Source organism: Berghia stephanieae, chromosome 7 (assembly GCF_034508935.2).
Source record: "Berghia stephanieae isolate SIO BIC M18660-M18661 chromosome 7, UCSD_Bste_1.3, whole genome shotgun sequence".
Taxonomy (NCBI): Eukaryota; Metazoa; Mollusca; class Gastropoda; order Nudibranchia; family Aeolidiidae; genus Berghia; species Berghia stephanieae.
In genome coordinates this window covers 3,763,633-3,790,527 of record NC_088366.1, presented here as the reverse complement: position 1 = coordinate 3,790,527, position 26,895 = coordinate 3,763,633, and the positions used below count along the sequence as shown (strand labels likewise).

Below are 26,895 nucleotides of genomic sequence, written 5' to 3'. Positions count from 1 at the left end.
CAATGTTGTCAAACGCTGGCTGCTGATTGGACGGATTGGAACTCGAGACAGATGATTGGCTACTGCTTGATGTGGCTCTGATGAATGACACGTCACCACGGAGGTTACCTCCAGAACTGGAAGATTTATTTTGATTTTTGCTCATGCTCTCCCCCACAACGCTTAATTTTCACACACTAAACGATGTAGCTTAGTTTTCTATTTCCTTTACGGCTATAAACGGACCAACACATTATAAATGAATTGACATCAATCTCTTCCTCCAAACATTTTTACAACACACTGCTAGTGACAATTTCCATGGCATATTGTTGAACTAAATGTCATCGTCACATAGAGACTGAAATAGAAAAAATGAAATAAATAATTATTTTTTTTAACTGAGCTTATATTATAGCGCAATATCCACTAAACGTGCTTAAAGTGCTTTACAAGGGGTCTTTGGCCAACAGCAAGACTTAACATGTAGGACATGACATGACGCCTGTTAGGCAATATTACAGTTATAAGTAATTAATTATGTATAAAATTAAAATCATTACGTATAAGAAGAAGATGCTTGTCATTGATTTAATTGTGTCAAACACAGTAAAGACAACTATGAGGACAACTAGAACAATATCTATAATGGCTCCATGATTTGGACAACAAATGAGGAAAACCAACGTTTTAACAAACTCATAAAAACGATAAGTAAAAATGACAAGATACCAGTCTCATATGTTGAGGTCTTTGTAAATATGAATATGACAATATCCATCACTGCCTTCAACTGGTTACTCATTCATACCCGAGGAGAATGGGGTAATGTGAAAAGTTCCTCATCCAAGACACAATGCTGAGGCCAGAGTTTTGAAATTATTGCCATCAAACTCCAATACTAACACATTACCCCCATGTTCAACATTGCCTTTGTTGCCAGATAATGCCAATGTCCACTGATTATGTCATACAACACTGACTCGCTGACACATTTTGTCTCTAAAGAAGTTTCTAGCTCTCTATCAAATGTCAGTGAAAATAATACTTTGAATTTGAAGCAGGAATGTGAATGAGCTAAGACTAAGAATACTCATCAGATAGGTTCAAGTTCAAAAAGTTCACATTCACTCACTAGACCAATATCATTCCTCGCCATTGGCAATTGGCTAAAACCAAAACATATTGTGGTGAACGGGTTTCTATAACTTTATCACGATAAGTAAAAATAAATGGAAAACTTAAACAAAAAGTCTCCATTAAAATGGGCATTCTCCGCGTTGAGTATGTTAGGACTTATCCTAAGTCTAAGTCTAAGTACAAATTTGACGTTTAGTCTTCATAGTCTACCGACTCACAACCCAATTGCCAAACGACAACAAACGGTAACATATTATTATCATTATCAACCCCTGTCGCTGTACACCAGAAAGTATCGTTCTAACACTTACATCAGTGACGTGTTCTAATTGCACCCTAGAGTGGGGTTATTTCTGTCCCTGTTTGTTTTAGTTTTACTTTTATGTACCTTCTTTCAATGCTCAATAAACAGCAGACTAATCTAATCAATCACTTCTTTTACGGAAGTTGCCAGCATGAGAATTTTTATTTGCTCGTTATGAACAATTATCGCAATATTTGCTGTCTTTCGCATTATAACAACAACAAAAAATCCTCTATGCTATGTTCTGCAAGCGTGGTTAAAGCTTTTGACATATTCGATTCAAAACATAGTGCTTTACTTATACAGTTCGCGACAAAATATGAGAATCATTTATGTCCATTATATTTTCTTTAAACAGTGCAATAAGTTCAAGCGCTAAGAGAATTCAAAGTCTAAAGAAAAATTCTTCTTGTTTTTTATATTTTGTTGTTTCTTTGGGAGTGGGGGGGGGGGGGGGGTGTTTGTTTGTTTTGGTTTTGGTTTTGTTTGTTGTTTTGTTTTTTGGTTCTTTTTGTTTTGTTTTGGTTGGTTTTTGTTTTGTTTTGTTTTGTTTGGGGGGGGGTTGGGGGGGGTTTGTTGTTTTTGTTTTTGTTTTTGTTTTTTTTTTTTTTTTTTTTTGATTGTTTTTTTTTTTTTTTTTTTGTTTGTATTTTTTTCCCACTGAAATATACAGCAATGCGCAATAGATTTTATGCACGAATGTTGTCAAATTCTGACTCTCCGTTACAACAATATGACACAAAGAGGCATAACAGCTGCATCGTCTCTCCGTTCTCAATCTAACGTGGCCTCATTGCATTTGCTGTTTAAATATTTCAGTTACTAATGTATTGTCCTCAAATTCAGGAAACGATATGGTTATGTGGTCTAGTTCTATGACACTCGCCTTCGGTCGGAAGATCCTGGGTTCGAGTCCTCCTAGGAGCGGTGCATAGTTGAGTCCTTGGAAAAGGCTCTTTACACTCATTCTCTCGCCGTACTCACTTGTAAAATGTGTACCTGACAAAACAAAAAAACAAAAAAAAATAATATCGCCTAACGTGCGGCATGTCTCGTCCCACATGTTCCATGTTTATGTTTGTGTGTTGGTCCGGTATACATCCTGATGGCAATGTTGTGAGCTTCTTAGCCAAGCGCATAACTGTGCCATCCAAAAGTATAACGGACCAAAACTACATGTATGTGTAACATTGAACGTTTATAACCTGGTTAATACAATTTAGTGAGAATTACTCATAAACACTGATGGAAAAAAATAAATAAATAACAAAGACCCGAGTGACGTCAACTTCATTCTATTTATAGGTGTTTTCGCGTATTTATGTGTTCAATTCATGGTGGATGTGACAGATGAGATCATAATAAGGTTGCCGGAAATCTACAGCCGCTTCCTCTTACACACTACACACACTGCTGATGAGCTGAGAAGTTAAAAAAAAAAATTGAGCTTTTATATAGAGCACTGTCCACTAAACGTGCTCAAAGTGCTTTACAAGGGGTCCCTGGTCAACAGCAACATTTAACATGAAGGACGGGACATTACGCCTGTTAGGCGATATTCCATTTTTTATTTTTCGGATAGAGACAACGTTGTTTACACCTGTGTCCGCTGAGAGAATTGAGTAAAGAGCCTAATCCAAGGACTCAACTAGGCGCCGAGCGAGGCTCGAACCAAGGACCTTCTGATCCGAAAGCGAGTGTCATACCACTAGATCGCATAGCCGCACTAGTGGTTCTTCAATGTGGGGTGGTGAGGTGAAGGTGAAAAGGAAGCGGCGTGTACATAATCTATGTAAGTCTGACACCCGAACCCACTTATGGGCCTTGTTCAACATTATTGTAATGGACAATAATATTTTGTGTTATTTAAAAAAAAAAAAAAAGATTTCCATTACAACAATGAGCCCATAATGAATTGAGTTATCATACCTGCAAATTAGTGCACTTCAGAAGGAAGCGATCTGGCAAATTAAAATGTAATAATTTTCACACCTCTTACTTCCTTAATTACTTAGGCCACCCCTTGGGGCGCCCAACATGAGCCACAAGTCTTCGCCATTCTGTCCTGTCCTCCATAAGCGTGCCCAGCTCCTGGGTATTGTCCATTCCTGTGTCATCTAGCAGACAGTCAATGTAAGTTTTATTCTGCCTGCCTCTACTTCTGGTTCTCTCAGGTGGTTCCCATAGCACAAGACTGCTTGCAATCTCCTCCTTGTGTCTCCAGCAGTGCCCCGTAAGTCTCAGTCTTTTCTTTTGTATCTTCGAGGTCACAGGGGGGAGGTCACTGTAGAGCTCTTCATTTGATATGCGCTCTTTCTAGCTTACATTGATGGCCATCCGCAGCATACGGGTGTAGCAGCCGTCCAGCTGCTTCTCAAGGGCTTTAGTTAGAGTCCATGTCGCTGCTCCATATAGAAGCACTGACTCTACCGTTGCCAGGAACAGTCTCTTCTTTATTTCCCTCTGTAGGTTTGAACTCCAGATTTTCCTGAGTATGTGACAGGCACTACAAGCCAATGCTTTTCAGACAGAGATATCAGAGGAACTGCTTTGAGAGAGGCAGACATGGTGAAGGCCGGAGACTGATAGATAGAATAACTGGTGGGAGGGCGGGTCGACAAGGGGTCCTCAGGGGTGGAACGAAAGAAGAAAGAAGACAGAAATGGTTCTCACACTTCCAAACACTTCTGGGATAAGATCCAGTCAGAGCAACAGAAGATGACGTAGACCTAGACCCAATTCTTCAAGATATCTGTATAGACGAGAGTGACTTTACAGTGGATGAATAAAGAAGGCCAAAAAGTCTCTCACTGATGGAAAACAATCCGGACCTGATGACATCCCACCTGAAGTATGGAAGTATTGTGACTTAGATGATATCCTGTTGGATTTTACAAATGGATTGTTAAACAGGAATGAAAAACCAACTCAGTGGTCGGAAATTGATCTGATTCCAGTCCCAAAGGAAGGAGACCTAAGTGATACTTCCAACTACAGGGGAATCAGCCTTGTCGCTATAGCTGCCAAACTCACCAATAAGATGATCCTCAACAGAGTCCAGCCAGGGATTGACCCTCATCTACGTTCTTGTCAAAACGGCTTCAGACCAGGAAGATCCACGACTGCTCACCTCCTGGCATTGAGAGGGTTAATAGAAGGAGTAAAAAGTCACAACCAGAAGGCAATAGGCCTTTGACTCGATACATCGCCCTACCATGATGAAAATCTTAAAAGCATATACCTCCTAAACTTCTCTCTGCTATTAAAAGAATGTATGAGAACACACGGGCAAAGGTTATCTCTCCAGATGGTGAAACTGAGCTGTTTGAGATCAAAGTATGTGTGCTTCAAGGTGATACATTAGCCCCCTATCTCTTTGCAATTGTCCTGGACTATGTGATGAGAAATACCTACGCTGGCATGGAGAACGAACTGGGCTTCACGCTACATAGACAAAGAAGTAGGCGCAATCCAGCTATGATTGTCACGGATCTAGATTTCGCAGATGATCTGGCTCTACTGAACGAGGAGATGGACCAGGCACAAGAAGTCCTCAATAGACTTCAAACTGAGGCTGAACGAGTAGGACTGTGCTATAATGCTAAGAAGACAGTTTTCCAAACCTACAACCAAGAAAGGCCAATTAGCATACAGGTAACGAATGGAGAATGGCTGAAGGAAGTTCACACCTCTGTAGAATTGTTTATTTGTAATTGTGACAAGTGGGAACGGCAACTGTCAGTCAAGATCGTCGGGGTGCTTGTGGCTTGTGGCTGGCACTGCAGGCGTCAATTGGAGTGAGGAAGGCTGCTTGTCATTGGTTCTACTTCCAGCTGTGAAGAAATGTCGGGGAGATTATGATGGTGATGAGGACGATGACGACAACAACAACAAATCAAGTTAATCTAGCTCAAATCAAAGTGATCCAGGAGAGACGAAAATGGTTAGCGTCCCTAGCTTCAGATCAAGGAATATGGCCATGGCCGACTAGAGTTACGTCATGAATACGGCCCAACCTCTCACCACAGACAAGGAGGCCTGTGTAATATGTGCCTCTCACTACCTATTTTTGATGACGTAAGACCCCTTGCTCTCTCCTAGATTTCTTAAAATCACTTACGAAAAATGTGAAAATGAAAAGGCTTCGGATTTATTGTCCCTGTACAGTTTCAGAAGCATTGCCGAAGTAGCAATTCGGACTCGAGTCTGAATAGTCTCCCGTGGCTATTCGGACTCAAAGTCCAATATTATGAGTGCGCAGTGAAACACAGTGCGACAGTGGACAGAACTGATAAAGAAACAAAAGAAGACTTTAGAAGAAATTCTGTTTTGCTCATGTGAAAATGACTCATTGGTCTCATAACCTCCGGACTGTAGAAGGAATGTGGCCTGTCTAACACTAATAGAGTATTTTAATTTATTTTTTAAAAATTGATTTTGTTTGGACATCGCGTTGTGTTGTTAACAAAGCTTTTCCTTTAGACTGCAGTTACTTTAACTTACTTTGTTACTTTGGATCAATGATTTTGTCTTTCTTATCAAATTAAATAAAGTTACTATGATTGTTGTTTTGATTGTCATCAATTCTATTTAATAATCAATATTTTAAAAAATATATTTTAATGGAGTCCAAATAACCTGTTGCTTGCGCATTGGGACTGGAGTCCGAATAGCCACGGGAGACTATTCAGACTCGAGTCCGAATAGCCGCAGCCTTTCCATATCATATTTTTCGTTAGTATCTTTTTCTGGCCCCGCGACACTTACATACTCTTTTGTGTCCAAAGGTTTGAAAAATCCAATTTCACTCGACTCTTCTCGATGAGACACGTAGAAAAACAAACAAAAACTACAAATAAAAACCAAGAAAATTTTTGCGCCGCTCTCTACACTCTGCATTTTCCTTTCGATTTTCTGCTGGGTCGAGTTTGAAACGATCAAATCGAGCGGGTTTTCGATCGAGTCCTCTAAAATCGAGTCGGTTTCGGGCGGGTTTCGAGTCAGTGACGTCATCGAGCAGTGATTCGTTTGAAAAAAAAAAACACGAGCAACTCGTTTGCCACAGGAAACTTCACATACCCCTCCCTCTCTTATGTCTGTGGCTGGCTTGACTGCAGCTGGTTATGATGGGGGCTGCCAGATGGCCAAGTTCAAAATTGGTTACTAAGAAACGCTTTTCTATTATTATTCATTTTTAAAAAAATCTTTTATTTAAAAAAAATGAAAAGATAAGTTTATCCAACTGTAGTCGATTGTTTTGTTAATCAAAACAAATGAGTTTTTCAAGGGAGTCAGAATGCTTGTGGTGTTGGGCTATTTGGGGTCTATTTGACTACTTGGGCAAGAAGAAATCTGGCTGTCTGGCAGCCTTGATTATGATCGTTCGTCGCATCACACACACATACACACACACACACACGCCATCAAACAGTTGTTGATGGTGAAGGGTTGAGACCCCCCCCCCCCCCCCTCCCACCACCATCATCCCGCTGTCACCTTAACATTTCATATTTATGTCGCGCCAAAAGTTGTCGGCCGCCCCCACCTCCCATAATTTGTCACTGGTCGTCATCGCCTCTTGTGTGTGCGGGAAAGGTCGTGCCTTTCATTTCATTATTTGAAAAATAAATGAACAAGAATGGTGTGTTTTTATTAGGTAGGTAGATAATAATAATATTTAGCAGGTTCCACACCCAGACACACACGGATTGCCCGGACACGATGATAACGATGCCGACGACAATGGATGACGATGATGATGATGATGATGATGATTATCGTGTTTCTGTTTAAAAAATGAAATACTTTAGCAGGTTCCACCCCCACCCCCCACACGGATAGACCGGACCCGAAGATGATGATTGTGGTTTTGCTGGCTGTTACGGCTGTGATGAGGATGATGATAATGATGATGATGATGATGATGACGATGGCGCAGATGGTGATTATTTGTTCGGTCGCTCAGTGGTACGGTGTCTCTTGTCACAAAATCAAGCCTTGTCAATGGCCGGATGAGTGACAGTGATTGTTGAAAATTGTGATCCAGACGTTAAGTCCGTGTGTCAGGCACTTGACTCAGGTGTGAATGTATTCTTATCTTATAAGCAATGACGGGTATTGTAAAGAGCTTTAATACAAAAAGACTCCAAACAGCGATCGGTACCTACTGTACGAAATGGATGTATGGTCGATATGGCGTGCCGGAGGAATAAATTAAATAAAATATTGTGAAGTTCATTGAGCATGGTAAATCCTTGGAAATGCGCTTTGAACTAATACACCTGCTAGACAACTCCGATTCCAATATAAACGACTGATTAATATTCCCATATATAAACTATAGTTAGCTGAAAATCTTTCTTTGTCGGGACTCCAAAAGTATGGAACGAATTAGACAAAGAAATCAAAGGGTCTTTTAGGAGCACTGATTGATTTTAGATTGATTATTACATTGAAATGTGTTGATATTTATTTTATCCATTATTATTAGGGTGGTGGTGGTGGTGGTGATGATGATGATCCCGCTGATATGATGGTGATGATAAATAAATTAAACATAATTCCCTTTATTCATCCCATAGGGGAGATTCGTCTTTCGGGTCTATTCTAAGGGAAGACTGGAATAACCCAAGCGATAGCCGCAGTGCAGCGCCGCAAATTTAGTTAGGGCAAGGTGACTTGCTCAAGACCACTCAGCGGCGGGTGATCGAACTCGGTACCTTTCGGGTGCCAACCAAAGACCGTACCGCTGCCCCTGATGATGATGATGATGATGATGATGATGATGATGATGATGATGATGATGATGATGATGATGATGATGATGGGAACTAACAAAGAATACACAGGCATCTAAAATTGAAACATTCCATATTCAAAGCTAATGTTTTACTTTAAAAAATTGAGCTTTACAATATCCACTAAATGTGATCAAAGCGCTTTGTAAAGGGGTCCCCGGTCAACAGCAACATTTAATATGTAGGACGGGACATGCCGCCTGTTAGGCGATATTACAATTTTTCAGACAAAGACAACGCTGTTAACGGCCAGGTACTCATTTTACACCTGAGTACGGTGAGAGAATGTGAGTAAAGAGCCTTGTCCAAAGACTCAACTATGCACCGAGCGCGAGGCTCGAACCCAGGACTTTCCGATCCCAAAGCGGGTGTCATACCACTAGACCATTATAATGCACGAGAGCCATGGTCGACTAGAGTACTACCTATAGTTACGTCATGACTAGACCACATAGCCGCACTACTGTAGGAGTGTTCATTGATAGAGGGATGCGTGTGTGTCATAGAAATAGCCTTAGTGTGTGTGTGTGTGTGTGTGTATGTGTGTGTGTGTGTGTGTGTGTGATAGTCAAACTTTAGTAGGTTTAATGAAGTCTTGTCACACACGCGTGATACACCTATACGAATTTCCCTGCCACTGCCACCCAGACACACTAACATCTGACAAGGAGTGAGGGCTGTGGAAGAACCACAGACTACCGTGTGCAAACATTGGCGATTGGTATCGGATGGCAAACTGTGATCGTTTGAATTTGAAATGATTCGAAACACTCGTTACCCCTCCGCTCGCTCGAATCCTGATCGTCTCAAGCTCGTCTCACGTGTCAAGATCGTCTCAAGCTCACAACCCGCTTGATCGTTTTACGATCGAGTGATCGTTTTACTAACTCGCTCTTCCGGCATTGAGATCGAGCACTGACTCGTGGCTTGGCGCTCGGTCGTCGATCGAGTAAAAGCGATCAAATTAGTGCTGGGTCGAGTTTGAAACGATCAAATCGAGCGGGTTTTCGATCGAGTCCTCTAAAATCGAGTCGGTTTCGGGCGGGTTTCGAGTCAGTGACGTCATCGAGCAGTGATTCGTTTGAAAAAAAAAAACACGAGTAACTCGTTTGCCACAGGAAACTTCACATACCCCTCCCTCTCTTATGTCTGTGGCTGGCTTGACTGCAGTCTGCAGCTGGTTATGATGGGGGCTGCCAGATGGCCAAGTTCAAAATTGGTTACTAAGAAACGCTTTTCTATTATTATTCATTTTTTAAAAAATCTTTTATTTAAAAAAATGAAAAGATAAGTTTATCCAACTGTAGTCGATTGTTTTGTTAATCAAAACAAATGAGTTTTTCAAGGGAGTCAGAATGCTTGTGGTGTTTGGCTATTTGGGGTCTATTTGACTACTTGGGCAAGAAGAAATCTGGCTGTCTGGCAGCCTTGATTATGATCGTTCGTCGCATCACACACACACACACACACACACACCACACACACACACACACACACACACACGCCATCAAACAGTTGTTGATAGTGAAGGGTTGAGACCTCCCCCCCCCCTCCCACCACCATCATCCCGCTGTCACCTTAACATTTCATATTTATGTCGCGCCAAAAGTTGTCGGCCGCCCCCACCTCCCATAATTTGTCACTGGTCGTCATCGCCTCTTGTGTGTGCGGGAAAGGTCGTGCCTTTCATTTCATTATTTGAAAAATAAATGAACAAGGATGGTGTGTTTTTATTAGGTAGGTAGATAATAATAATATTTAGCAGGTTCCACACCCAGACACCCACGGATTGCCCGGACACGATGATAACGATGCCGACGACAATGGATGACGATGATGATGATGATGATGATGATTCTCGTGTTTCTGTTTAAAAAATGAAATACTTAGCAGGTTCCACCCCCACCCCCCACACGGATAGACCGGACCCGAAGATGATGATTGTGGTTTTGCTGGCTGTTACGGCTGTGATGAGGATGATGATAATGATGATGATGATGATGATGACGATGGCGCAGATGGTGATTATTTGTTCGGTCGCTCAGTGGTACGGTGTCTCTTGTCACAAAATCAAGCCTTGTCAATGGCCGGATGAGTGACAGTGATTGTTAAAAATTGTGATCCAGACGTTAAGTCCGTGTGTCAGGCACTTGACTCAGGTGTGAATGTATTCTTATCTTATAAGCAATGACGGGTATTGTAAAGAGCTTTAATTCAAAAAGACTCCAAACAGCGATCGGTACCTACTGTACGAAATGGATGTATGGTCGATATGGCGTGCCGGAGGAATAAATTAAATAAAATATTGTGAAGTTCATTGAGCATGGTAAATCCTTGGAAATGCGCTTTGAACTAATACACCTGCTAGACAACTCCGATTCCAATATAAACGACTGATTAATATTCCCATATATAAACTATAGTTAGCTGAAAATCTTTCTTTGTCGGGACTCCAAAAGTATGGAACGAATTAGACAAAGAAATCAAAGGGTCTTTTAGGAGCACTGATTGATTTTAGATTGATTATTACATTGAAATGTGTTGATATTTATTTTATCCATTATTATTAGGGTGGTGGTGGTGGTGGTGATGATGATGATGATCCCGCTGATATGATGGTGATGATAAATAAATTAAACATAATTCCCTTTATTCATCCCATAGGGGAGATTCGTCTTTCGGGTCTATTCTAAGGGAAGACTGGAATAACCCAAGCGATAGCCGCAGTGCAGCGCCGCAAATTTAGTTAGGGCAAGGTGACTTGCTCAAGACCACTCAGCGGCGGGTGATCGAACTCGGTACCTTTCGGGTGCCAACCAAAGACCGTACCGCTGCCCCTGATGATGATGATGATGATGATGATGATGATGATGATGATGATGATGATGATGATGATGATGATGATGATGATGATGATGATGATGATGATGATGATGATGGAACTAACAAAGAATACACAGGCATCTAAAATTGAAACATTCCATATTCAAAGCTAATGTTTTACTTTAAAAAATTGAGCTTTACAATATCCACTAAATGTGATCAAAGCGCTTTGTAAAGGGGTCCCCGGTCAACAGCAACATTTAATATGAAGGACGGGACATGCCGCCTGTTAGGCGATATTACAATTTTTCAGACAAAGACAACGCTGTTAACGGCCAGGTACTCATTTTACACCTGAGTACGGTGAGAGAATGTGAGTAAAGAGCCTTGTCCAAAGACTCAACTATGCACCGAGCGCGAGGCTTGAACCCAGGACTTTCCGATCCCAAAGCGGGTGTCATACCACTAGACCATTATAATGCACGAGACCCATGGTCGACTAGAGTACTACCTATAGTTACGTCATGACTAGACCACATAGCCGCACTACTGTAGGAGTGTTCATTGATAGAGGGATGCGTGTGTGTCATAGAAATAGCCTTAGTGTGTGGGGTGTGTGTGTGTGTGTGTGTGTGTATGTGTGTGTGTGTGTGTGTGATAGTCAAACTTTAGTAGGTTTAATGAAGTCTTGTCACACACGCGTGATACACCTATACGAATTTCCCTGCCACTGCCACCCAGACACACTAACATCTGACAAGGAGTGGGGCTGTGGAAGAACCACAGACTACCGTGTGCAAACATTGGCGATTGGTATCGGATGGCAAACTGTGATCGTTTGAATTTGAAATGATTCGAAACACTCGTTACCCCTCCGCTCGCTCGAATCCTGATCGTCTCAAGCTCGTCTCACGTGTCAAGATCGTCTCAAGCTCACAACCCGCCTGATCGTTTTACGATCGAGTGATCGTTTTACTAACTCGCTCTTCCGGCATTGAGATCGAGCACTGACTCGTGGCTTGGCGCTCGGTCGTCGATCGAGTAAAAGCGATCAAATAACCCAACACTAGATCAAATAACCCAACACAATTTTCTGTGTTTCCCAACTTTTAACTCGAAGCGGACGGACGGTATTTCATGATCTCTACTCATAGTCATAGCATTTTAAAAAGTGAACATCATCAAGGGAAAAGTACCGATAAACTTTGAATTCTCAAAATATATTAGCGAAACCTATTCCAACGAGATTCAACTTCAACAACAATGGTCAGGGTGATGATCGAAATGTGAGTATCTTCTAATATCTCAGATCTCTCACTCACTCACTCTGTCGTGAACGGATTTTTCCATCTCCATCTGGTTCACGATAGCAGGTACTTGCACAAAAAATTGAAAATACATAGATTTATTTGAATATGGTCGCAAAATAAAGGGATTGAAAACACAAATACAGTGGTGTGGTACAGAAATTATCTCAATTGGTTTCAGTTTCAGTCAGTTCCAAAAGTTTTTGCCAAAAATGTGCCTTATGAATATGAAAAAATACTTGAAATTGAAATAAGGAGTTTAACAAAAATTCTAAATGTAACTCACTTCACGCACTTGAATTGGAAACCGCAATGTCATGTGAAAGCTGGAAACACTGATTATTTTATTAATAATATTAAGAACTTTTTTTAGAATGTGAATACAAAATGTAAACATATGGGAAAGAAACTTGATGGCAAAATGAAATGAAATTAAAGTATTTGCATTTTTAAAATGTCGATATTATTAATATCGGATTTTACAAAGAAAAGAAATATACGAATTTTTAAAATAAAAACTATAAAATGCCCATAATAATAAATAAAGGTTGGAAAGTATGTATTCAAAATAAAAACATAGTAAATAATGATAATAGTACTGAAACTATTATGGACTATATTAAAAATAATAAATAACTAAATTAAAAGATATCGATATGAATATAGATATAGTCGGGCATCCATGATTTCGGTGTAGAGTTAAAATGTGTGGATATAGAGCCCTGAAATTTAGCATGAATAAAGTTTAGATGTCATGCTAAAAACAAGCATTTTTATTTTTAAAACACACACTGTAAACATAAACATATTTGAAAATTGCCAAATTTTAACTTCATGTAACTCCTGAAAATTTTGATGGATTTTTCGTTGCTAGTACTAGTCACCAATTAACGGGAAATTGAAAGACAAAAATAATAATATCTTTAATTGAACCCCACTAAACGTGAAAGGTAATTTCCAGTCACAACTTTCTTATGGGCGATTTGGGTCACAATATGACTCCCGCTGTTGCTGCTCACTAAACTGCCTACTTGAAATTGAAAAAGGATGACTTTTATTGGAAATCCTTCAAAAATCTGTGACCGATTTGATTACACCTTGTGAGTGATCTGCACCTGGCAAGTGTGGTTAGTGAAGGAGGTAGAAGGAATTAATGTGTATGATATATTTGAGTAGCAGATAACAATGTGAGAAAAAAATGTGAATATGATGTTTTTAAAAAGGGCATGAGTTGAAGTTGAAGAAAACTGATTAAGGAAGAAGGAAAAGAAAAATAGATTTGACAAAAACACTCAGCGTATGATTGGTGATGAATTAAAGTACTAGGAATGTTTCGACAGAAAAGGAGGGGGGGGGGGGTGTCTCAAATTTCTGCTATTTTCCTGTAAATTTCCATTAATATTATTTTGTTTGGTTGTAAGGGCATTGTCCATATTTGTCAGTTTTTAAATAATCTTCTTTTCTTTTACAGCGTCGATTGATATGAATATTAATGATATATCATACCAGTATTGTCATCAATATGGGCTTATTCCTCCACTTTATTTCTGATAAACTGAAGGTTCCGCGAAAATCGCAAAAGGAACAGCGTGGCTCAGTGGTACTGTCTTTGCTTCGTACCTGAAAGGTACCGAGTTCGATCACTCGCCACTTCACTGTGTGGTTTTGAACAAGTCACCTCGCCCTAGCTCAATTTGCGGTGCTGCAGAGCTGCCAACCTACTGCAAAAAATGCGGAATTGTACGCATTTTCAGTGATTGTACGCTTGTACACATTTCCCCCAAGATTGTACCCATTTTAGTGTGCAGAGTCACTTCAGTTTTCTTTAGTTGTAATTCATATTATTACTAGCCTATTGAGAAACCTTGGTGACCAAGTGGATATTGCATATATTTTTTTGAACAATTATGATCTTCATGCTGGGAGGTAGAATTCTGAAAGGATTGGATTATAGTCTTGGGAACATCATTGTTGCTGCAATTGAGCTTGTGTGGTGTGACTTTATGTAATTATACCTTCCTCTTACTTTCACAATGGTTAGTTTCCATCGATTTCAGAATTGTACCCATTTTTATGAAATCTCCCCCATTTTGAGGTCCCATTGTACACATTCTCATCAAATAGGGTTGGCAGCTCTGGTGCTGCACTGCGGCTGTTGCCTGGGTTATTCCAGTCTTGGAATAGACCCTAGAGACAAATTTCCCGTATGGGATGAATAAAGTGATTTTCTTTTTATTTATTTATTATGTTCCTCATTTTTGAAAGTTCTGGTTTAAGATTCATGGTAGGTGTTGATTATAAATCACCAACGATGTCTTGGGCCTGACTTTGGTCTTACTGTACACTGTACGTGTCTCAAGACTCCAGCTCATCTTCGATAAATATCAATGTGAAATTGAATGTAAGCTTCAATTTCATATACGAAAACATAAAATGGACGTTTCAGGATTTCCCTTTATCAACAAAACAGGGCGAATGAAACATTACAGACAAACTACCACATTAATTCATTCGTCGGTAGTGTTTCATTCATTCTGTTCTGTTGATTAAGGGGAAACCCAAAACGTCCCTTTTATCTGTTGCCGTATATTAAATTGAAGCTTGCATTCAATTTCACATTGTTATTTATTTCTTTGAGCCACGAGCAGCAACATTTACAGCTCCTTTTCATGCAGTTTAGTAAAAAAAAAAAAAATAATAATTCCAGTTTTAAAAAAAATCTTGTTATGGGTTAGTTATAAATGCCTTGGCAGCACTGCTACAAATTACGATGATGCCAAATTTGTTTTAAACCAACAAACAGCAATATTTATCTTTATATGAATTTTATTTCTCTAATTAATATAGGCCTGGTGATTCTTGTAAAGAATTTGCTATCATAGAACTCCAGGGAGATTTAGAGACCCGACACCCGGTTCCTCTGAGTGGAAAGTTTATTGGAGATCTGCATTTTACCAACAAGGTAAATATGAACATGAAATAAACCTTCACATTAAAGCATTTTCCTATGTCTCACCATGCTCAATGCACATCAAAATGACAAATTTCCATTTCATACAGTACAGGTCATCGTTTGGGATCCTTTTTTCTTGTACTATCACTCTTCCTCTTACGGTGTTCATTACTGCCTATTGCCAGAGGTACTCATTCATACCAGAGTCTAGTGTGCTGTGTTCCATAATTTGTTAATTGAAGCCCGAGTTGAAATACTATTATTGCTCTCTTGGTGAAGACGATTTATCCTGCTCTAACAATAATATGCAGGGTAGCTCTTAGCTATTATTTGGAGAAGAGAAATCTTTGTCACTTGTTAAAGTGGCTACCAAAGACACAATCCTTCTATTAGTATTAGACACAACATTCGGATCAAATTTGATCTCTCATCTGATCTTTTTTGTTACAAGAGGAGTAGAGAAGCAGCACCTAAACTAAAGCATTTATATAGCGCAAGTTTCATTAAACATGCTCAGCGCGCTTTACAATTGGCCCCTAGCCAACAGCAACACTTAACATGTAGGACGTGACATGGTGCAATATTACATTTTAACTAAGAGCCAGGTACTCGTTTTACACCTGACTACAATGAGAGTAAATACGAAATATTTATATTATATATATATTAGATTCTCAAAATATTTGAAACATTATAAATAGTCGGTAAAAATGTGTGTATGTGTGTGTGGCCGAAACGTCATTTGTTTTGTGTTGTTCCCTTATTTATGAGTCACATTTACTCCCTTTATCTTTCTCTCCATTTTATTGACTCATTTAGGCACTTCTAGTTTTTGATATTTCATCTGTTTCATGTTGTGACTGGGACCTGACCTTAGATGGCGTGTTCTATTTACATTATTAAAAGTTTAGGCTTAAGCTGTCTTCTTGGGAAGTTCCGATTTTGCTTTTTTTTGTTTGAGCAAGTAACTCTTAGTAGAGAAGCACAATCCTTCCCTCAGTCAAATGCGTTGTTTTCCATCATCGAATGCAAGTTTAAATATATTTTCATCTGGTAAGATGCGATCCCATTTCGGCTGGTACCAGCAATTGTGAGCCACAGTCTGTTCAAGTCTCTAGGTGATGTGATTTTCAGTTTGCAGCATGTGAACATGTGGATGGCAGATTCCTCCAATCGTCAAGGAACTGAATATGTCATTGTTGATACTTTGGCATCTTGTAGATATTTATTGCATTCAAAAAGACCCATCACTTTATGAAGATGTTTTCAAATCAAATTTGTCAACTTTATTTTGATGCCCAATATGTAATTTCTCATCATTGCAAGAATCTTAATTTATTTATATATGTAACACTTTTGTTTTGATTTCTTTCTTTCTTTCTTTCTTTCTTTCTTTCTTTCTTTTGCTTCAGGATGTACCAGTCCTCATCATTGGTCACCACATCTTACACGGGAAAGTGGTCAATCTGGAGAAGCCCCTCGGCGTCCTGTCCAAGGTAACACCAAGCAATTCTGCTCTCTCCAGCATCTCCACAACTGCAGAGGGTGGTGACGAAATGGACACGAGTCCTGATACAGAAATCACAACAAGTATGGATTTCTTACATTATGTGTAGTGTCATCCCTCGTCTTTTTTTTTTTTCATCTGTTTTGTTTTTATTTTTATCAAGTATTAGAATATAGACCTGTCTAGTTCTATGAAAATGTGTAGAATTACTAAGTTTTGGTTCCAGCTACAGAATTATATTTGACTCAATAAATCTTGTTAAAACAGCAGTTTTAGTTCCTTAAACCATACACATGGCATCTAGGACTTTGGATCATGATAGGATTATCATCTAAATTATTATTAGGATTATCATCTAAATTATTATTAGGATTATCATCTAAATTATTATTAGGATTATCATCTAAATTATTATTAGGATTATCATTAATTTCCTATGTAAAACTATGAAATTATTGATCGCTTAAAGCTGTTTCTGTGTTGAATTTAAACTGTTGATGTCAAGACTGAATGTAATGTTATTGTTATATTTTGATTTATTTTTCCCTTCTTTGTTTATAATGGATGACAGTCGTTTTCACCCAGTAACAATAGTGGTAACATATTTATGTATTAAAGATACTTAGTTGTATGTGGGGTGTTCTGATCTTACATGGTGGGCAGAGGGGTCTCTTGCTGTGTCTGGGATAGCTCATACGGTAGAGTCACGATCTCCCTGGCCAGGTGGAGTTGTCGTACCAGTAAGGTCGTGGGTTCGAGCCCCCATCGCCGCTGCAAAGTTTTTATTCTCTGTTGTCTACTGGCACTTTCCTACTCACTTCATTTCTTGTTATTATCAAATATTGAAGGTAGTGTTGAGAGGCCCAAGACTGTGCTTTTTTATTACTGCAGCGACACCTTTCAATGAAATTTGAAAAGTTGAAAAATAAGGATTTATGGTTTTGTTATGATGATGTGATGATATAATTTCTAAAAGTGACGTTTGATTAACCCAAACATCACTCCCATCATTGCTGTGCTCAAGGTATTAAAATTGGGTGGCTTCTAATTATTATTATTTTGAAAAAACTTCTCGTTCTGTGTACAAAAATTCTATTTAGTTACTATTTTTCCCCCACATTAATGTAAAGTTACAAACACCAAAAGGTTTTTTCTAAAGAGATAAGAAAGAATCTATCAATGTTACTACATTCAGCACACTACATGAAGGACTCAACTTAACCCTGTCCTTACCACCTGCAGCAAAATCGTTGCATTTGTTACAACACAATATACATTTTTCATATTTAGATTTATTTTGTACATCACAAAGTTTGAAGAATGATCTTTGTTTAATTAATAAGAACATAACGTTTTTTAGTTGAGAGATTGACTTTAAAAAATCAGTATTTCTGCTAGGTAACACTGCCATTTTTGGGGAAAATATTGAAATGATCGGTAAGGAAAGAGTTAAGGGGTAACCAAATGTTACTTTTAATATTTCTAATCTCCAGGACAACACGTCACCCACCAGATCCAAGCTGTCATCAGGAAAAAGCTGGTCTTCAAGACCAGACCCAAGCCCATCATTGCACACGTGCCCAAGAAGATTTGACGTGGATTCTGGTTTGTTCAGGTCTTATTCAGAACAAAAACCGCATTCTCTGTGATAGATGCTCCTGCACCCAACATGTGAAATGGGGGTTTCTCCCCTGCACCTGTTATATTCTCTAGTGGGTTTACAGCTCTGTAATGAAATGAGTTGATTTTGGCCTGGTGAGAGTCCTTTTCCATTTGGGTAGCAGTCAGATGAGCGATTGTGTAACGTTCTGTGAGAGATGTTTTTTGGGTAGTTTTTATTCCCCTTGTAAATCTCTCAATGATAGTATGTTCCGTGAGAGATGTCTTTCCCCCCCCCCCACCCCCTGAATGATTGTGAGTTATTACTAGAGACCATCTGAGTGTTACCCTTAAGGTCAGGATCTCCAGCTTGGGTCTTTATGAGAGGTAGCCATAGGCTGTCCTATAACTTTATTTTTCAAATCAGGTTCTTAGATATTTGTGTGAATTGCTCTGGCAGAACCCATCTCATCTCTTCGTCATTAAAATTTTTAAAATCCTTTTATCTTCTAAATTGGTATGCAGCAACATTTGTGAAGAAATTACAATTTGTATTACCTCGTTATGTCTTGGTATTTCTGGTATTCTTTTTAAAAAAAAAGTAAATTGATGTTATTGAAACGAAATTGTCATAGGCTCTTAGAGCTTGAAAAACCATATAATAAGCTGTCTTATTTTCTTTTCTACTATTATTGGTTAAAAAGTTATGCATGTTTAAGTGGTGAGAATTTTGCATAAGAAATAGACCAAAGTTCAAAGGTCCAAAAATGTTCAAATTTGCAGTATATCGTGGACAATGGCAAAATGTAGCCATGCATCGTGGACAATGGTAAAGTGTAGCCATGTATCGTGGACAATGGCAAAATGTAGCCATGCATCGTGGACAATGGCAAAATGTAGCCATGTATCGTGGGCAATGACAAAATGTAGCCATGTATCGATGACAAGCGCAAAATGTAGTCATGTATCATGGACAATGGCAAAATGTAGCCGTGTATCGTGGACAATGGCAAAATGTAGCCATGTATCGTGGACAATGGCAAAATGTAGCCATGTATCGTGGACAATGGCAAAATGTAGCCATGCATCGTGGACAATGGCAAAATGTAGCCATGCATCGTGGACAATGACAAAATGTAGCCATGTATCGATGACAAGGGCAAAATGTAGTCATGTATCATGGACAATGGCAAAATGTAGCCGTGTATCGTGGACAATGGCAAAATGTAGCCATGTATCGTGGACAATGGCAAAATGTAGCCATGTATCGTGGACAATGGCAAAATGTAGCCATGCATCGTGGACAATGGCAAAATGTAGCCATGCATCGTGGACAATGACAAAATGTAGCCATGCATCGTGGACAATGACAAAATGTAGCCATGTATCGTGGACAATGACAAAATGTAGCCATGCATCGTGGACAATGACAAAATGTAGCCATGCATCGTGGACAATGACAAAATGTGGCCATGCATCGTGGACAATCACAAAATTTTTACCTCACATGAATTGCCTTTAATTTGGACAATAAAGATTATTATTATTAAAATGTAGCCATGCATCGTGGACAATGACAAAATGTGGCCATGCATCGTGGACAATCACAAAATGTAGCCATGCATCGTGGACAATGACAAAATGTAGCCATGCATCGTGGACAATGACAAAATGTGGCCATGCATCGTGGACAATCACAAAATGTAGCCATGCATCGTGGACAATGACAAAATGTAGCCATGTATCGTGGACAATGACAAAATGTAGCCATGCATCGTGGACAATGACAAAATGTGGCCATATCCACCGATTGTCTGGCTGTGGCTCTTGTGTGTTTCTCTCTGGAATTTTTTGTTTATCTACACAGACAATTTTCTTATGTGATCTTAAACTAGATTGCATTTTTTGTGTACAGAATCGTTTTCCACTTTTCCCATGATTGTCCATCCACTCTTTCAACATTCATAATCTGGAAAATGAAGATGTGTTTCTTTTTTTAAAATTCTGATTTTAATAATGAAATAACGATATCACTTTTTAAAAAAGTTTTGTTTTAATGAACAAAACAATAACATAATTCTTGAGAAGTAAAGAATTCCATGTCGTTCCTCTTAGCGGATAGGTGACCTTAAATGTAGCCATGGCCACCGATTGTCTGGCTACAGCTCTCATGTCTCTGTTGTTTGTTTTTTTTGTGTATCTACACAGACAATATTCTTGTGTGACCTAAAACTAGATTGCATTTTTTGTGTACAGAATCATTTTTCCACTTTTCCCATGATTCTCCACTCTTTCAACATTCATAATCTGGTAAATGAAGATGTGTGTTTCTTTTTTTTTAAATTCTGATTTTAATATTGAAAATAATGATATAACGATATTTTAACGAACAAAACAAAAACAAAAGTCTTGAACAATAAGGGGCAATGTGGCTCAGCGGTGCAATCTTTGCTTCGTACCCAAAAGGTAACGAGTTCAATCACCCGCCGCTACGTTGTGTGGCCTTGAGCAAGTCACCTTGCCCTAGTTCACTTTGCGGCGCTCACTGCGGCTGATGCCTGGGTTATTCCAGTCTTCCCTTGGAATAGACCCTAAACTCAAATTTCCCCTTGGGGATGAATAAAGAGAATTTTTTTTTTTTAGCCAAGTGGTCAGTGTCACAAAGTGCGCACGTAAACCGTATGCTTATGTAGCGCAGTTTGCAACCTTGTTTATGTGTGCTATATTCAAGCTACGACACCGATCAATAACCAAACACAATACGTTGATAAAGGTTTTGAAGCTAAATGAAGATATATTTTATTACAATATAACAAAGATATTATGAGATATGAAGATGAAATGATAGATGTCATAAGTATGAAATCAAATGGATGGATGACAAATTGATGGAGATGGTGTGATGATGAATATGATATGAAAGCGATATGAAAATATATAATTAAATCAATTAATTATCAATACTTTACCAAACCGCTACCACATCAGACAATCTCACAGATAGGTTGCAACCATCACAGTCATACAGGCAACTAATAATTAACTAACTAACTAAACACAATCCAGACGTGTAGAAGAAAGCCAAAAGAGTGTCCTTGATATTCAACAAAAACTGTAAGGTTGTTCTAATATTGTTAATTTGTCTCTTCTTGAAATTGTTCTGATTTCACAGTATTCATAAACAGATCAATTGTTTCTCAATGTTCTGATATTAAAATAAGCAAATGGTTCTTCACAGGTAACTTATAAAACAGGCAAATGTTCAGTTTCTATTAGGGTCAAGCTATGAGTGTATAGCCTAAAGTTGGCTTGTTAAAGCCCAGCCTCCAACGGCTCATTCACTTTAAAGAAAGAAAATGATTTTGTTATAATATGATAATCATACGAATATAACTCTATCTATATTCGAACTCACTCAATATGTTTACTTTAAATGAGTAAATATTATTTTACTTTAACAAATCAATTTATTAATGTTGATTAATATTGCTTTACTTTGTAGATATGAAATAATAATGCTTTATAGCAAGAAAAGCTTATTTTCTTTACAACAAGAATATATTACACAATTAATTTCATTATCTGATTAATTAATTGAGAATCAAAATTTAAAGTGATATTATGATATTGATATCAAAACACAATCATAATTGTAATCACAACATATTATTCAAAATCTCACCAGAGCCGAACAGATTATAGAAATCACAAATTAAGTCTACACAAGACTTTAATCAAACTCTACACAAGAGTTATAACACAACTTGATTCAGCTCAAACTTTGAGCACCACAAAGTCTACACAAGACTTAAATCACACTCTACACAAGAGTTAACACAAAACGTGTTTCAGCTCGAACTTTGAGCACTACAAAGTCTACACAAGACTTTAATCCAACTCTACACAAGAGTTAAACAAATGAGCCTAAAAGACTCCGCTGTGGTTATCGCTTAGAGACTATGAGCCTAAAAGACTCCGCTGTCTGGTCTCTTTTGAGACAATGAGCCTAAAAGACTCCGATGAGTGGTCTGAAGAAACTGCTCAAAACTCTGGCATTTATAGGCAAAAATCAAGCAAACGAAGCAAAATTCTACCCACACAAACGGATGTTAGTCATATCCGTAAACATCTGAAATTCCTTAAAACTCCCCCAGATTCCATAATCATGGACAACAACAACCCATCCTGATACCGGACATCCTCATATCAAGGATAAATAAATTCGTCAGCCCCATAGTTACGAGATATCAATCAAGCCATACCATAACAAAGTCACTCCTGTAGAATACAGGGATCCTACTTTGCTTATAAGTTTACGGAGAAAACAAGATTGATGCCTTTCTCACAATAACACCCACACTACGTAGTTTAATTCAAACTTCCGGGCCATAGGTGCATGATCTGATACGACCTGTATCAACAAAAGAAGGGTTGTTCCGGAGGGATTACAATAACAACAACAACTAATACTACGACGACGTACATCCTGTCGTAAACTGACGCCTACACGGAAGCATTTCGTTACATATCTCCCCCCTAAGACTAAATTTGGTACAACATTTAGTTAGATCATCGAAATGCATCAAGATCACATCGATCTCGACAATTATTTGGGCTCATGGTTGTCCCTTCCTTCAACAGACAACATCGGCATCACACATCCACACTTCAACTCCACCTTGCCGTGTGTCATGCATTTCGGTGGTTCATGATCCTTGTTTTCGTCAAAACATGGAAGTCGAGGACTCTTAACAGTGGGAGCATGAGTAAATGATCGAATGTCACTTGTCATACTGTCGTTGTTGGAGGAAGCCTGACACTCCGACTTTAACCTAAGCAGTTCAAGCTCTTTCTCCATCAGAGCTTCTTGCCTTTGAGCTCGTGCTCTGCTTATCTCCTCCTCTTCTTTGGCACGTTCTCTCTCCTTCTCTTTTCTCTCTTCATCTTCTTGTAACTGGGCTGTCACCCAAGCACGGAGATCTTCACCCCTTAACTCCAATTTTTCTCCAGGTTTAATTAATCTTTCCACATCCATCTCTAGGACAATTAATCAAACCAATTCAAATTCGAATAAACAAACTTCAATATGTTTATCGACACTGTTGCCGTAAATGTTACTTTCACGTAGAATAAAGTGGTATTACAAGTAACCTTATTAACGATATGCGGTCAATATAGATCCCAAAACAGATTCAAAACAGGCAGTTAATACCGATTCCTACACGGAATTCAACATTGATCTATATATAGACTCAAATATAGAATCAAAACAAATTTACTACAGGTCCTAACACAGAACCAACGCTTCACCCAGATTCCTACACAGAATCAAAACATTGACTTAATATAGACGTATATTAGAGTCAAAACAACTGATTTAATACAGGTCCTCACACGGAACCAACGCTTCACCCAGATTCCCCACACGGAATCAACACAATAGCTTCACCCAGATTCCTCACACGGAATCAACAAAATAGCTTCACCCAGATTCCCCACACGGAATCATAAAAACTATCTTCACCCAGATTCTTTCTCAGAATCAACAAAATAACTTCACCCAGATTCTTTCTCAGAATCAACAAAATATCTTCACCCAGATTCTTTCTTAGAATCAACAAAATATCTTCACCCAGATTCTCTCTTAGAATCAACAAAATATCTTCACCCAGATTCTCTCTTAGAATCAACAAAATATCTTCACCCAGATTCTTTCTTAGAATCAACAAAATGTCTTCACCCAGATTCTCTCTCAGAATCAACAAAATATCTTCACCCAGATTCTTTCTTAGAATCAACAAAATGTCTTCACCCAGATTCTCTCTCAGAATCAACAAAATATCTTCACCCAGATTCTCTCTCAGAATCAACAAAATATCTTCACCCAGATTCTTTCTTAGAATCAACAAAATATCTTCACCCAGATTCTTACACAGAATCAATACCTTGACTTACTATATGTGCATAGAAAGTCAGAACAAATGATTTAATACAGATCCTCACACGGGACCAACACAATATTCTCCCAGATTCCTACACGGAATCAAATTACCCCAACAACCACCTTCGTTCCTTACAAAAGGGAGAGGGGGGACAATGGAGGCTTTACAGCGCGAGTACCGCTTTCGCGCTAAGTCAGTGATCCGTATCACTATGTCAGATGACTGACAACTTAGAACCGAACAAATGAAAATTACCAGAATAACTTGTATTACACCTTGCGTATAATGACAGTCTTATAACCATTAAATGGATACCAATTTGCTTTAAGCTCAAAGATATTATCTATCTCGAGTTTCAAACAACTCCCTAACCTGTCTCAACAATTGTTTGGTCGCGATGTCTCTTGAATGCACAACAATAAGAATCCCACTTCTGACACCAAATTATGTCACAAAGTGCGCACGTAAACCGTATGCTTATGTAGCGCAGTTTGCAACCTTGTTTATGTGTGCTATATTCAAGCTACGACACCGATCTATAACCAAACACAATACGTTGATAAAGGTTTTGAAGCTAAATGAAGATATATTTTATTACAATATAACAAAGATATTATGAGATATGAAGATGAAATGATAGATGTCATAAGTATGAAATCAAATGGATGGATGACAAATTGATGGAGATGGTGTGATGATGAATATGATATGAAAGCGATATGAAAATATATAATTAAATCAATTAATTATCAATACTTTACCAAACCGCTACCACATCAGACAATCTCACAGATAGGTTGCAACCATCACAGTCATACAGGCAACTAATAATTAACTAACTAACTAAACACAATCCAGACGTGTAGAAGAAAGCCAAAAGAGTGTCCTTGATATTCAACAAAAACTGTAAGGTTGTTCTAATATTGTTAATTTGTCTCTTCTTGAAATTGTTCTGATTTCACAGTATTCATAAACAGATCAATTGTTTCTCAATGTTCTGATATTAAAATAAGCAAATGGTTCTTCACAGGTAACTTATAAAACAGGCAAATGTTCAGTTTCTATTAGGGTCAAGCTATGAGTGTATAGCCTAAAGTTGGCTTGTTAAAGCCCAGCCTCCAACGGCTCATTCACTTTAAAGAAAGAAAATGATTTTGTTATAATATGATAATCATACGAATATAACTCTATCTATATTCGAACTCACTCAATATGTTTACTTTAAATGAGTAAATATTATTTTACTTTAACAAATCAATTTATTAATGTTGATTAATATTGCTTTACTTTGTAGATATGAAATAATAATGCTTTATAGCAAGAAAAGCTTATTTTCTTTACAACAAGAATATATTACACAATTAATTTCATTATCTGATTAATTAATTGAGAATCAAAATTTAAAGTGATATTATGATATTGATATCAAAACACAATCATAATTGTAATCACAACATATTATTCAAAATCTCACCAGAGCCGAACAGATTATAGAAATCACAAATTAAGTCTACACAAGACTTTAATCAAACTCTACACAAGAGTTATAACACAACTTGATTCAGCTCAAACTTTGAGCACCACAAAGTCTACACAAGACTTAAATCACACTCTACACAAGAGTTAACACAAAACGTGTTTCAGCTCGAACTTTGAGCACTACAAAGTCTACACAAGACTTTAATCCAACTCTACACAAGAGTTAAACAAATGAGCCTAAAAGACTCCGCTGTGGTTATCGCTTAGAGACTATGAGCCTAAAAGACTCCGCTGTCTGGTCTCTTTTGAGACAATGAGCCTAAAAGACTCCGATGAGTGGTCTGAAGAAACTGCTCAAAACTCTGGCATTTATAGGCAAAAATCAAGCAAACGAAGCAAAATTCTACCCACACAAACGGATGTTAGTCATATCCGTAAACATCTGAAATTCCTTAAAACTCCCCCAGATTCCATAATCATGGACAACAACAACCCATCCTGATACCGGACATCCTCATATCAAGGATAAATAAATTCGTCAGCCCCATAGTTACGAGATATCAATCAAGCCATACCATAACAAAGTCACTCCTGTAGAATACAGGGATCCTACTTTGCTTATAAGTTTACGGAGAAAACAAGATTGATGCCTTTCTCACAATAACACCCACACTACGTAGTTTAATTCAAACTTCCGGGCCATAGGTGCATGATCTGATACGACCTGTATCAACAAAAGAAGGGTTGTTCCGGAGGGATTACAATAACAACAACAACTAATACTACGACGACGTACATCCTGTCGTAAACTGACGCCTACACGGAAGCATTTCGTTACATATCTCCCCCTAAGACTAAATTTGGTACAACATTTAGTTAGATCATCGAAATGCCTCAAGATCACATCGATCTCGACAATTATTTGGACTCATGGTTGTCCCTTCCTTCAACAGACAACATCGGCATCACACATCCACACTTCAACTCCACCTTGCCGTGTGTCATACATTTCGGTGGTTCATGATCCTTGTTTTCGTCAAAACATGGAAGTCGAGGACTCTTAAC

The 26,895-nt window shown here is 38.4% G+C and overlaps 3 protein-coding genes across 3 annotated transcripts in view; 2 read left to right on the top strand and 1 right to left on the bottom strand.

Annotated features, from left to right (window-relative positions):
* LOC144976380 (coiled-coil domain-containing protein 102B-like) overlaps positions 1-1,554 on the bottom strand; it is a 23,082-nt gene extending 21,528 nt beyond the window's left edge. The window contains exons 1-2 of the mRNA XM_078920641.1: positions 1,431-1,554; positions 1-340 (exon numbers count right to left, since the gene is read on the bottom strand). The exon at positions 1-340 is cut by the window's left edge and continues 979 nt beyond it. Of these exons, the coding sequence (XP_078776767.1) occupies positions 1-145 (145 nt within the window). The 5' untranslated portion in view covers positions 146-340; positions 1,431-1,554. The remainder of the gene's footprint in view (positions 341-1,430) is intronic.
* Positions 1,555-4,693: 3,139 nt separating this feature from the next.
* Positions 4,694-5,224, top strand: LOC144976198 (uncharacterized). Its single transcript, XM_078920380.1, has one exon. It carries the CDS (start codon positions 4,694-4,696, stop codon positions 5,222-5,224), a length of 531 nt encoding a protein of 176 aa, XP_078776506.1.
* A 6,887-nt stretch (positions 5,225-12,111) lies between these two features.
* Positions 12,112-21,217, top strand: LOC144976379 (chromosome transmission fidelity protein 8 homolog). The gene is made up of 4 exons (XM_078920640.1): positions 12,112-12,329; positions 15,198-15,312; positions 16,716-16,893; positions 18,304-21,217. The coding sequence occupies exons 1-4, from the start codon at positions 12,307-12,309 to the stop codon at positions 18,402-18,404; spliced, it is 417 nt and encodes a 138-aa protein (XP_078776766.1). The 5' UTR covers positions 12,112-12,306; the 3' UTR covers positions 18,405-21,217.
* Positions 21,218-26,895: the final 5,678 nt, after the last annotated feature.

Bases quoted from the DNA above. Each gene is read 5' to 3' on its own strand.
- LOC144976379 (XM_078920640.1), top strand. From the start codon at position 12,307: ATGGTCAGGGTGATGATCGAAAT. The intron at 12,330-15,197 runs GTGAGTATCTTC...TAATTAATATAG, and splicing joins GTCAGGGTGATGATCGAAAT to GCCTGGTGATTCTTGTAAAG. The intron at 15,313-16,715 runs GTAAATATGAAC...CTTTTGCTTCAG, and splicing joins ATCTGCATTTTACCAACAAG to GATGTACCAGTCCTCATCAT.
- LOC144976198 (XM_078920380.1), top strand. From the start codon at position 4,694: ATGTATGAGAACACACGGGCAAAGGTTATCTCTCCAGATGGTGAAACT.